Genomic DNA, 13,434 nt, shown 5'->3' with positions numbered 1-13,434 from the left:
TCCTTTGTAGTAAGAAACCTTGTAGTATATTTTTAGAGAGATCCATACACTTAAACACAAGTTATTGTCTGTAAACTAGAAAAATGCTTCTTTTTGGCCCTTTTTTGGCCTCTTATTCCTACATGTTCGGGGAAATTAACCCCAAACTCAATCCCAGCCTTCCCTTTGTTATGTGGAACCTTGTGGTACAATATCAGAGAGATCCTACAGTTACACACATGTTATTGTCCTGAAACTAGAAAAATGCTTGATTTTGGCCCCTTTTTGGTCCTTAATTCCTAGACTGTTTGCCCCACAACCCTTAAAATAAATCCGAACTCTCTACTTATAATATTAAACATTGTGGTGCAATTTCAGAGCAATTGAAATACTTATACACAACTTATTGTCCTGAAACTAGATAAATGCTTGTTTTTGGTCCTTTTGGGCCCCTAATTCCTAAACCTATGGGATCATAATCCCCAAAACCAATCCCAATCTTCCTTTTGTGGTTATAAACATTGTGTTAAAATTTTATGGATTTTTATTTACTTATACTAAAGTTATTATCCCGAAACCATCTGTCTTCGGATGATGCTGACAACGACGACGTGATACCATTATACAACCAAAATGTTTTTAATTTTTGCGGTCGTATAAAAAGCTTCACCATTTTTTTAAATTATATTTAAGGGGAAAGCAAAACATAAACTATATTTTGGCAAAGTATTCAAAAATTCAATTTAATTTGACTCCCAACTACGGTATCTTAAATCTAGTAAAGAATTTGTACAAATTGGAACTCGACTTGTGTGATTAGAAACTGGTTGCCCTAAATCAGCTGCCCTAAATTTGTCCATACCCACATTATAAATATAAAATAATTTGTAATATAAGTAAGGATCTATGAAATAAAGCTAAGCAACCCACAAATCCTTGATGTCTCCACTCACCTCCCCATATATACTCTTGTAAGCAATTTTAAAATATCAACATCATATAAACTTCAGTCATATTTGACTTATATCATTAAATATAAAAATAAAAAGACCTTGTATGATTGCCAACGAAAGAACTCTTCATTAGACTATAGACACCAAATTATGATATACAACAACTATAGGTCACTGTACAAACTACATTTATGTAGCTATAGTTTTTATACATTGGTTCTTTCTTATTCAATCTTCAAACTTGATGACAATAACATGACTCGATGTTGGCTGATCAAATGAAAGAATCTAAATAATCACATAACTTTTATTTTAAGATGAAATTAGTTCTTAAATATCAATTGCCCTGATTATAAATCATAAAAAGCAACAGACAAAAACTTGAAGCACAGATAACTTACTGATCCTTGTATCTTCAAAAAATAAATTTAGATTCATTTATATTTTGTAAGGGATATTTCTTGAAATTGCTGTTCGTTGCTAAAAATTTTTATCATTTCAACTTTTGTACCTAAAATTACACTGATTATAAGAATATAGGAAATTCTTAATACATAAAATGTGGAATCCTATATCAGTCACATGCATAACAACTAAAAGAAGTAGCCCGTGTGAGTCTACTGACTTCTTAACATATAACTATGATACAATAAGAGCAGGCTAAGAACTATTAATAAAAGTATTGGGGGGCAGTAATAATTATTAATCAGCACCAAGGTAATATACCTTGATTCCGAAGGTCACAAATAAAACTTTCCAAATTTTAATATTTCAAATGGTCCATTAAATGATTTTTGACCATGCGTTCTATTTTCAGTTGCAGCAGATATATGAAAGTGGCTGGTGAAATCATGAGACAAACTATTTAAAATTGACATGCACACATGAGATGATTAGTTAAATTGTATTTCAAAAGGTTCTTTAGTTTCAGAGGAAAAGAGTTCTTGCAATGGTTAATATGAGATTGGCAATGGATGCCAACTGAATTTAATTTTTAAAAAATTCTAAAAAAATTGTGTCTTGTCATTAAAATAACAGTGACCATGTGCTTTCGAACAAATCTTGTCTTTTTGTATCATTAAAATAACAGTGACAATGCTTATTTTGGATAAATCTTGTCTTTATATGTCATCAAAATAACAGTGACCATGTGCTCTTGGATAAATCTCGTCTTTTTGTATCATTAAAATAACAGTGACCATGTGCTTTTGGATAAATCTCGTCTTTTTGTATCATTAAAATAACAGTGACCATTTGCTTTTGGACAAATCTTGTTACAATTGTAACAAGAGTAAATCAAATACAACAATATTTTCATTGTACAACATAAATGAACTACTAATTACTATGTTTATTCTGACACAAATGCCTTATCACAATATGCTAGTATTTACATGATCTAAAATATTATATACATGTATGTGTGCTATTATTATACTTTTTTTGCCACAGAATATTGTTTACAAGCTACTGACAAGTAATTTTGCCATAAAAAATATCTTTCCCAACAACCTTAGTATACCTGTATGCATGTGGATAAGATGTTAAAGTGCAATAGTTGACATATTAATTTGTCAGTAGAGAAGCTGAAAATAATTGTTGTGACTTTTACCTCCATGTTGTTACCCTGAATTAATTTTGTCAAGTAAATATTATGTACTTACAAATAAATCAACAAATATCCCCATTATTAATTGGGTAAACCTTTTACATTTATATTTTGCAATCTTACTGATGATTCCCCACATTTCATGTTATTTAAAATAACTTTGTCCCAAGCAAACATTCTTATATACAATGTTTATAAATTAAAGTTGATGGTGATATGTAAGGATATAGACCTAAAAAAAGTATCACTGTTAAATGCTCATGTCAAAATATATTGTACACCAGGCAGTGAATTAGTTGTTCCAATAAGTTTTAAGACAAATATTTGATGCAATGATCAACCATGCATGATATGACCAAGCAATTTAAAAATTATACAGTATAAGTGACGTGTGTCATGACAGAAGTGCAATCTCAACTAGCATTGAATCTAATTTGTCAACAGAAATCTGAATCTTTACACCAGACAATGTCTAGTCTCACCTGATTGATCGCAAAGGCTGTTATAATATCTTGTTCTTTGTGGATGATTTTCATTGGTTCTTTTATTCTGCTGTCTAATGAATCACTTTGTAGACTTTGTTCTCCCTGTAACATATAGCATGTGATGTAACATAATATAGTTATTAAATGTTTATGGATCCCTGCTATATTTCTGTTGCTGGAATTGTGATGCATGGGGTAATAGCAATGTAAGGGAGAAGTGCTATTTCCTTCGTCATAAGTCTATTCACTATTTTCTATTTATATCTATTTGAAAAATACATAGAGAAAACTGTAACAAATAAAATTACTCTGATATCATTGTCACAATTTAAAATAATCTGAGATAACATTATGTATCAACATAATTGAGAAATGAGTTCTTGATTAAATACTGCAAACATTTGAATCTTCCTTGTGTTTTGATTTAAGCTTTTACCCTCGATACCAATAAAAGAAATGCTTCACTCTTAGTTTATCTAATATAACACAATATCAAAAACCTGGGAAAGAAGCTCCTTTCAGACAGGAAATTCACATATATCTTGTGCATACATACTTTTGAGTCATGGTGCTGTATTTTCCGTTTGCCAAACACATATCTCAGAAATATTTCTTTCAAACATTCTTGTCTTATCAAATGGAACCATAATCTTTTAATAGCTAATGTTGAATTATTATCACTGAAAGACAGGTACAAAATACAAAACTCTAAAACCAACATTTAACGAAAACATATCATACAATAATTCAGTCAAAGGGAGGTAACTAAACACAAACTTAGATGCAAGATTTTTTTTATTAGTTGTTTTTGGCTATGAACTATGACTATGTCAGTAACTGTGAGTACTCTCTGGGTGGGCAAGAAATAACTATCACCTGGTGAACTAGTGATATTGACTAAATATATACAGTCAATAATAATGCTGTTTCTCCACTGTGATTTAACTATAGACCAAAATCAGGCAAAAGTCTCGCAACTGAATCCAGTTTACACATTATTTGTTTACATTTTGCTTGGATTGTTTTGTGTTATTATTTTTCATCTAAAGGGAAAAGACTGATAAAATTTTTTCTCAGTCCAGAAGAGTGAGAACACGTTGAGAAAAGTCTATGTTATTGACTCATGAAATAGTAATAAACATGTTTTCTATGGTCTTCCTACCTGATGAAGTTTCACAACTACATATTATCTTAGGGCCTTTTAGCCCTTTGATGAAACTGAGGCCATTTAGCCCTTTGATGAAACTGAGGCCATCAAACTCCCTTTCATTTTCAAAACCATCTAGAAATATATCAGTAACTAAGATATAGAGAAGTCTGTAAATCATGCAGCCTAACTTACATAAATGGTGTATTATTGGTGTTAAGTAGAGCCTGGTACTTGGAATGAGGCTGTCCCTGGATTGTATCTAATGCAGTGGATGACAAGAACTCATCTGGTGGACCAGAGAACATGTCTAATTTACTCAGCAGCATTTCTAACCACTGTTCTAAGGTTTTAAATACAGCATGCATTAATGGTGAACACACTGGTAATTCTGAAAGTAAAAAATTGTGTTATCACTCGAAGGTACACTTTCATATTGATAACAAACTACAGTGAAACCTGTCTAAACCAAAATCTCTTTTGGACTTCAGCTTTTGTTCGGTTTGGCAGATGTTCGGTTTTATCAGGTTCACAACACACACGCTTTGATATTCCTGGTCTTAAGAACATGCTTGGTTTTCTGTTTATACAAGATTGGGTTTAGCCTATTTCACTATAGTTGTCAAGTAGATTCTGTATCAAGCACTTGGGAAGCAGCAGCTGTATGGGTCCTAAACATTTTTAACACACTGTACCAAATCAAATAAATAAAGATTGGTAAATAAGCTGATGTAAAGACAAACTTGAACGTTTTTTCATTCAATTTAACAGTAAACATTGATAATGCCCTACATACACTAAAATTAACAATGACTCCAATGAAGACTCAGGTAATGATCTTGTTATGTAAGGTTTGATATGCCTCACAATAACTTTGTATCTTGTAGGGAGCGATCTTGTCCCATTGTGTTCCAAATGTAAACAGTAATCAGTGAATTTCGAATAGCTGCATGAATGGACATTTTATGAATGCCTGCAGGTGCGAGATTATCTTGCCGTGTTGAAGACCCATTTGTGGTTTTCGGCTGTTCTCTGCTGTTTGTTTGGGTTGTTGTCTCTTTGATACATTCCCCATTTCTATTCTCAATTTTATACATATCCTTTTCCTGCCAAAGAACATATTTATTGGATCATCAGTAAGCCTTGTCAATAGCTCACAAGGAATGTTCTGTAATTGGTTTCAATTATAATTTTTTTTATGCCAATGGACATTAAATTTAATTAACTGGTTATTCTACACCAATCAATGGACATTATGTTAATTACCTGGTAGTTCTACACCAATCAATGAACATTATGTTAATTACCTGGTAATTCTATACCAATCAATGGAAGGAATGATAACAGGTTGTTTAGCACCAATTTAACAATTGTATATCTTATTAAGCACCATGAATATGAATTTGGATCTGTATGCTGTTGTACAGCTGCTGAAAAATTTCTAAAAAAAACAACATTTAGTTATGTTTACTAAAAAATGCAAAAAGTAAAATCACAAAAATACCAAACTCTGAGGAAAATTCAAAACGAAAAAAGTTCCTAATAAATTTTCACTTAACAAAATATTTCTGGACAACATAGACAGAATTTTTGTTGACAGAAGGTCATAAATGTAAACTAAATGTGTCAAAACGACACAAATGTGTCAAAACGACACAAATGGCCCAGTCCTCAAAAGTTGAAAAATCTGCAATTTCAATAACACATGTGGACACAAACATGATAGTAGTCTCACATATCAAAAATGAGCTAAAAATCTGGAGGCATATAGAAAAAAAATCTGTATAATTGTGATATTCAATAATGTATCAAAGCCCGTAATTTCAGCAAAAATTAGTGGAGCAGAACAAAACATAAACTTGATCTGTAACTCATCATGGTCTACTCACATACCAAAAATTAGCCAAATATCTGAAGGCGTTTAGAAAAAAAGTCTGTATAACTGTGATTTTCAACAATTTCTCAAAGTCCAAAGCCCGGAATTTCGGCAAAAATTAGTGGAGCGGAAAGAAACTTATACTTGATCTGTAACTCATCATGGTTAACTCACATACCAAAAATGAGCCCAATATCTAAAGGAGTTTAGAAAAAAAACTCTGTATAATGGTTTGTTGCGGAATGATGGAATGACGGAATTACATAATTTGGAATTTCGGACAAGGATAAAACTATAAGGCACCGACAACTTCGTTGCGGGGCCATAAAAAAGTAATTTTATATGCTACAGCTATGTATACTGAGTGGTGAGGGCATTACAATTTTTACAATAATTTCCTTTTAGGACTAACCTATATATAGTTATACAACAGATGTAGATTTCAAGTTTTCTATGACAATTATTTCCTCTTTTTCTTAAGTAATGAATTTTGGCTTATGTATTACATATTTGTATGAAGGATGTAGATATGCATGGTTAGTTACTTTACAATATGATAGATCTATTTTGATTTCTAACACTGTAGAAGGTCTAATTGATCATGAAGTAAGTTTGAATAAAAACTATGTGATCGGCCTGTTTGATGACAAACTATGTGAAAGGTCTGTTTGATTACAAACTATGTGAAAGGTCTGTTCGATTACAAACTATGTGAAAGGTCTGTTTGAATAAAAACTATATGATAGGCCTGTTTGATTACAAACTATGTGAAAGGTCTCTTTAATGATGAACAATGATTTACTAACAGTGTTTTAGGTCTCATTGATGTATCATCATCTTCATCTTCCTCTTCTGATAAATCTTCCTCTTCTGACGACAAAGACTCCTCTGAGTCATAGTTAAATTCTCCATAGCCAGAGCCTGTTGAAAATGGCTGAAAAAATATCAAACTTAATATACAATTCATATACTTATTATTATTACCTATATGGTAAATTTTTATTAGTTGTGCAAGATATAAATCAATCAGGTGTTCCACAGGGCACAGCTTTATACGACAGCAGAAGTTGAACTCTGAACAGTTGGGGCAAGTATGGACACAACATTCAAGCTTGATACAGCTCTGAATTTTGATGCTTACTTGGGCCCCTTTTTTGGCCCCTCACTTATTGAACCCCCTTTCCTTGGAGCATGAACCCCAAAACTCAATTCCAGCCTTTCCTGTGTAGTAAGAAACCTTGTAGTATAATTTCAGAGAGATCCATACACTTGAACTAAAGTTATTGTCTGTAAACTAGAAAAATGCTTCTTTTTTTTGCCCTTTTTTGGTCCCTTATTCCTATTTGTTCAGGGATATTAACCCCAAACTGAATACAAGCCTTCCCTTTGTTATATGGAACCTTGTGGTACAAAGTAAGAGAGATCCATATAGCTATGCATAATTTATTGTCCTGAAACTACTAAAATGCTTGTTTTTGTCCCTTAATTCCTAGACTGTTTGCCCCATAACCCTTAAAATAAATCCCAACTTTCTACTTAATAGTATGAACATTGTGGAATAATTTCAGAGCAATTGAAATACTTATACACAACTTTTTGTTCTGAAACTAGATTAATGCTTGTTTTCGGCCCCTAATTTCTAAACCTATGGGATTATAACCCCAAAATCAATCCCAACCTTCCATTTCTGGTTATAAACATTGTCTTAAAATTTTATTGATTTCTATTCACTTATATTAAAGTTATCCGTCTTAAGACGATGACGACGACTACCAATATACAATAATTTTTTTAATTTTTGCGGTCGTATGAAAATTAAACTAATTTTGGTGAAAGCCTTCATATAAATTGAAACTTTTATTATATGGTTGATTTTTTGCCCTGTTTATTTATGAACTTTTATATTCCATAATTGGAACAACTTTGTGGTTTTCAATGACAGGAACATATGGGTGAAAAATCACTTGTTTGCTTACCACAAAAAATGCTTAAAAACTGGAAAGGGCAGCCCTGAAAGTGTATTCTTTTTTCAATATTTACAAGAGAGTATTACAAAACAAAGGAAGGGAAAACTGATTTGAGACCTTGTTTATATTATATGCCCTTAAATAATTATTCAGATCCTGTGTGAAAACAGATCACAGTTATGTAGGAGGAATTTAGTGTGTACTGACAAACCAAATCAAGAAATCACCTCAATGTAAAACGTTTTGTACTACCAACCACATTATACCATACAAGTCTGCTGAATCTTTTCATCAAGTAATAAATATTTATTTATTCTGACACAGTCAAAGTTCCTATATATACCATGATCATAAATAAACATGTTTATTTTTCTGTTTAGGTTTTTTTGTAGGAATACTATGTACCTTTGTCATGAAGAATGTGATCATACTAAGTTCTGGTGGTAGAAAAGTTTCTTTGAAAGTTGTCTTTTCCTTGGTTGGCACATGTGGACCCAGTACTTTATTGTGTAACCTTCGTCTCTGTCTGGATAGTTCATCATCCTCTGCAATATAAAAGAAATAAATCAAAGCACTGTTATTGCTGTGAAACAGGTCATTGAAACCCAGGAAAATAATTATGATTAGCATCAACTTAGTATTAAAGCTTGTTTTACATCAACATGTATTTATCAACTACATATATCAATTATGTATGGTAGTGAATTAAATTCAAATATTTATTTTGTAAAATTTTTGTTAAGGACTAAGGTCTAAATTATCAACAACCTTGTTTCTTAAGTTAATACCTTTCTTAAATATATCAAATTCTTTTACCTCAAAAAGCCTGTTATCTCAAAGTTAACAGTTTGATCTAACTGAGAAATATGGATTACATATAACTCCTTATATCTCAAAGAATGTGTGTCTGTCCAAACTTGAGTAAACTGTATACATGCATGTATGAAGCAATTTCTTTTTTTAATAAGTTTGCCATTAGAAAATTCATGTAAAGCGATGTTGGGCTGCATTTACTGAACACACTGAAATATTTGATTTTATGATAGAAATCTTTAAGGTTAAAGGCTACACTTAAAGTACTACATGAGTTTAAAATGATCAAAGATGCATATAAATGAGATGAACATTACCAAATGTCTATGCACACCATTTTACTTTTTTATCAACAAGAAAGTTTAAAACCAAACACCACTTAATAAAATGAATTGGGAATGTGTCCTTAAAACAGATGATGCTCCTGCATATAAAACATGATAAAGGGACAAGAAAAAGAATTGTAAAATTAAAGCCACCAAAATTAAAACTTAATCTGTAGTGGGGACATAAAAAAGGTAGTATTCATATCAATAACAAGGGAGAAAGTGGTCTGCTTGGCTACCAAACCCTGAACAAGACTTAATGTTCCACTTCTAGTTCCAGTGCTGACAGTTTCTTACACAGGTAAGGCAAAGGCTAAACCTGGGATTACTTAATTTTCTTCCTATACCTTTTGATTAAAAGCAAACACTGCTGAGAATAAAAACAGAAAAAAAGGTAGCACATGCACAATGGAAGACATTGTATACCATTCAAAAGACGTAGACAAAATCAGTCAGTTTAAGACTTACTCAATAAGCATATTTTTTTTTGTTTGGTGTTCCCCAGCTGTTTAAATTTTTTTACATAAATTTGTAATGTTTAAGAAGAAAATTCATTTAAAAAAGTCCCATTAGCTGTAAATAACATCAGCTTGCTTGATAAGGAAATTAATACATATATCAGCATTTCTGAAGCAGTTGTAAGTATGCTTTCCAGCATGGAAAATGGATAGAAAACATAATGGGACAACCAGAAAGATGTCTTAAATCAAAACTGATAACCAATGGCTCACCTGCATCAGAGTAAATATCAGTGTCTCCTTTCAAATACAAGAAAATATAAGCACTGTCAAATATTTTGACTAAAATTTAACTGTAGTTACTGTAAAGCAGTGTTTTTCCATATAGAATTTCATGTTTTTAATGTTTTGTTTTCTCTGATTGTAGTCTTCTGCAATTATAACAACAGAAGCTATTTCTAACATAAAGCTCCTGTCAAAAATTTACTGATTAACATTATCTTTTATGCTTATCTCATCATTGTCTCAGTTAAATGTATTTGATGTCATATGGTCAATAAATTGACTTACATGGCATTTACCCAAATTTAACATATAAAGTTCATTAACGTAAATTTCAGCAGTTTAATAATAATGTGTAACTGTTTAGAAATACATGAAACAAGAATGTGTCCATAGTACACGGATGCCCCACTCCCACTATCATTTTCTATGTTCAGTGGACCGTGAAATTGGGGTCAAAACTTTAATTTGGAATTAAAATTAGAAAGATCAAATCATAGGGAACATGTGTACTAAGTTTCAAGTTGATGTAACTTTAACTTCATCAAAAACTACCTTGACCAAAAACTTTAACCTGAACTTTGCACTATCATTTTCTATGTTCAGTGGAGCATGAAATTGGGGTCAAAACTATAATTTGGCATTAAAATTAGAAAGATCATATCATGGGGAACATGTGTATTAAGTTTCAAGTTGATTGGACTTCAGCTTCATCAAAAACTACCTCGACCAAAAACTTTAACCGGACGGACGAACGGAGGCACAGACGGACGGACGAACGGAGGCACAGACCAGAAAACATAATGCCCCTCTACTATTGTAGGTGGGGCATAAAACATAATGCCCCTCTACTATCGTAGGTGGGGCATAAAAATGTTGTTTTTTACATATTTAAAACTGTCAGAGTAAATGCCTTGACTACTCTTATATTCTATCATCAAAAGTACTTTTCTGTGATAACTGGGGACCTGTTCCACTAACCTTACTATGTCTTGTAATGTAAGCATGTCTATGTGGACATCTTTAGGCGGACCTTAATTTGTTCTCCCTTAAAAGTACAAACAAAGAAAAGTTATCCTTAAAAAATTAACTTTTTGTATCCTGATGTATGAAGTACTTACGAGGTAATGGCGTCCCTGACGACAGTTTTAAAGCTGTTTTAACTCCTCCCCCAAACAAAGCTGCCCATAGCTGTTGATGAAATCTATGTGCTACCAGCCTGTACAACATGTGGCAATCATATGCTGCCAGGGCATTGACTAGAAGGCTGATATACACAGCTAACATAGACTCACATAGGAGGATGTTTAACTTGGGTGCTACCTCATCTTTTTCTCTGGCTAACAACACTCTAAGAGATGTCACACCTGTAATAAAGATAGACTTAAACAATAGAAGGATGTTAATAAAAGCTTCTATTGACTCTAAAAAGTATACATCTATTCACTTGAGTGATTTCTTTTCATCTGACTAACAGTAATTTTTTCTAAACAAAGTATCACGGAAGAAGATAATTAAAGAGTGTACCACCTTACCTAGCTGGAAAATAACATTGTTTTATTTCTTCTTTTTCTTTTTACCCTTACATGTAGAAAAAAAGCTGACTATGCGGTATTAGCTTTGCTCATTGTTGAAGGCCATACAGTAACATAGAGCTGTTTTAAATTTCTGTGTCATTTGGTTTCTTGTGAAGATTTGTACCATTGGCAATCTCATCACATCTACTTTTTTTATATATACAGCAAAGTACACATTTATAAGGATGCTTTCAGTATATACTCATTGTTTATTTGTCAAAATGAACTTTTTAAAGGAGTAAATTCATCACTGATGTGACTCTCAACAGAAATAGCAAAATTGATATGCAGCATAAGATCTAACAGAATACCTACCTGGCCACTTTACAGGTGAGGTATTAATGATGTCATCTCCTGTATTAGATCGTCTACGATACTTCTGCACTCCAGCCATTAAATGTCCTGCCTGACTACTGGTAAAATTATGACTAGGAAAAACAAGTTGATTGATAATAATAAGTTACTTACAATATTCTTGAAATGAATAAAATTAAAATTATAATATAATATAAAATTTCAATATACATGTAGTAACAAATTTATTATAACTGTTTGTTTTTTGTTATAGTGTTAAAGTATTGTTTTCCATGAAACCTACTGATATATGGCAGCAACAAGGTTATAGCTTATAAACTATGGATTTATTGATTTCAGTATCAGGAATGATAAAACTAGGATAATCAGGGGGAATTCCATATGATACCTCCTTTAGTGTGAGTGAAACCTATATTTCTTGAGTAGACTCAGTATTACACACAGGAGTGGTGGAGTGTACACCAAAAAACAGGAACACTTAAAAGCATAATAATGTCAGGAGCCTCACGCCTTTGTTAGTCTTGTACGATTTTTAATTTTAATCCACTAATATATTCAGAGTTTAGTATGACATCCATTATCACTGAACTTATACACATTTTTGTTAAGGGGCCACCTGAAAAATGCCATGGGATGCAAGATTTTTTAGCGGTATTAAAGATCCATTGGTGGCCTTCGGCTGTTTTCTGCTCTTTGGTCGGGTTGTTGTCTCTTTGACATTTTCCCCATTTCCATTCTCAATTTTATTAGGTAGTTTAATCTTCAAGATTATAAATATCCCATCCCTATTAAACTTACCTAGTAAAACCTTCAAGACTAGCATCATTACTTTCCTTCAGCGACACAACAAAACTATCACAGTCGCACAGACATTGATATATACATGAGGACAATGCTATACTCAGATTTCTCATCGTAAATATTGTGTTTATTGCACTATCCACACCAGGTGGAGCCACTATCTCTATGACAGAATGCAGAAGATCCTGTGACATACACTGTATGTGCTGGATAGGATCAGCTATCACAGTTTTAGAACTAGCAATGGCTGCTGACAGTAAAGGAAGTGTTGTAGGGAATGGCAAGGGAGACAATAACTGCTGCTGTGTTTTCTCTTGTTGTAATTCCTGAAAAATATATTTTTAATATTTTTAATCTTGCAAAGCAATTTTTAAAACAGAAGTATAGTGCCAATGGAAGGAAATGGAAAATGACATAATGACTGTAACTACATCTTTTCCTGTTTTACAGATTACTTTAAAAATGATATCATTGAAATTTTTTGGAACAGATGTTAGATTTCTGCATCTTACACAAGTTATGTAATTTTCTTGACAAGTACAAATGTATAACCTCATAACTTGAATATCTGAGTATATATTTCAATGATAAATTTCATGGATAGGATGTTTAGAATGTTTAGATCAATGCACTATATTTTGAGTAATGCAAAAGCAGCGATCACCCTTGGAAGATTAAGAAATCAAGTCAAAAATGCTCTTGGCAGAGGAAAGATTGTCGGAAAAGGCAAGGTAATTTACCTGTTGTTGTGTGCCCTCCTGAAAAATACATTATAACATTGCATCCTAAAGATAGATATATTAATATTGTATGAAACAGCATGAAATAACAAATCCTCTGTTTTCT

General features: G+C 32.2%; 1 protein-coding gene across 2 annotated transcripts in view; it reads right to left on the bottom strand.

Moving 5' to 3' along the window:
* LOC139519192 (dmX-like protein 2) overlaps positions 1 to 13,434 on the bottom strand; it is a 101,063-nt gene that overhangs the window by 44,801 nt on the left and 42,828 nt on the right. The window contains exons 29-40 of one of the 2 annotated variants that reach the window (XM_071311063.1): positions 13,329 to 13,346; positions 12,586 to 12,914; positions 11,788 to 11,900; positions 11,017 to 11,262; positions 9,887 to 9,913; positions 8,422 to 8,561; positions 6,856 to 6,983; positions 5,481 to 5,614; positions 4,369 to 4,564; positions 3,583 to 3,706; positions 3,024 to 3,128; positions 2,545 to 2,559 (exon numbers count right to left, since the gene is read on the bottom strand). In XM_071311063.1, the coding sequence (XP_071167164.1) occupies positions 2,545 to 2,559; positions 3,024 to 3,128; positions 3,583 to 3,706; positions 4,369 to 4,564; positions 5,481 to 5,614; positions 6,856 to 6,983; positions 8,422 to 8,561; positions 9,887 to 9,913; positions 11,017 to 11,262; positions 11,788 to 11,900; positions 12,586 to 12,914; positions 13,329 to 13,346 (1,575 nt within the window). The remainder of the gene's footprint in view (positions 1 to 2,544; positions 2,560 to 3,023; positions 3,129 to 3,582; positions 3,707 to 4,368; positions 4,565 to 5,480; positions 5,615 to 6,855; positions 6,984 to 8,421; positions 8,562 to 9,886; positions 9,914 to 11,016; positions 11,263 to 11,787; positions 11,901 to 12,585; positions 12,915 to 13,328; positions 13,347 to 13,434) is intronic. The other variant, XM_071311064.1, reaches the window with a different exon arrangement.

This window comes from Mytilus edulis, chromosome 4, assembly GCF_963676685.1.
Source record: "Mytilus edulis chromosome 4, xbMytEdul2.2, whole genome shotgun sequence".
Classification (NCBI taxonomy): Eukaryota; Metazoa; Mollusca; class Bivalvia; order Mytilida; family Mytilidae; genus Mytilus; species Mytilus edulis.
The sequence above is the reverse complement of the archived record's forward strand: the minus strand, read 5'-3'. Positions and strand labels throughout refer to the sequence as shown.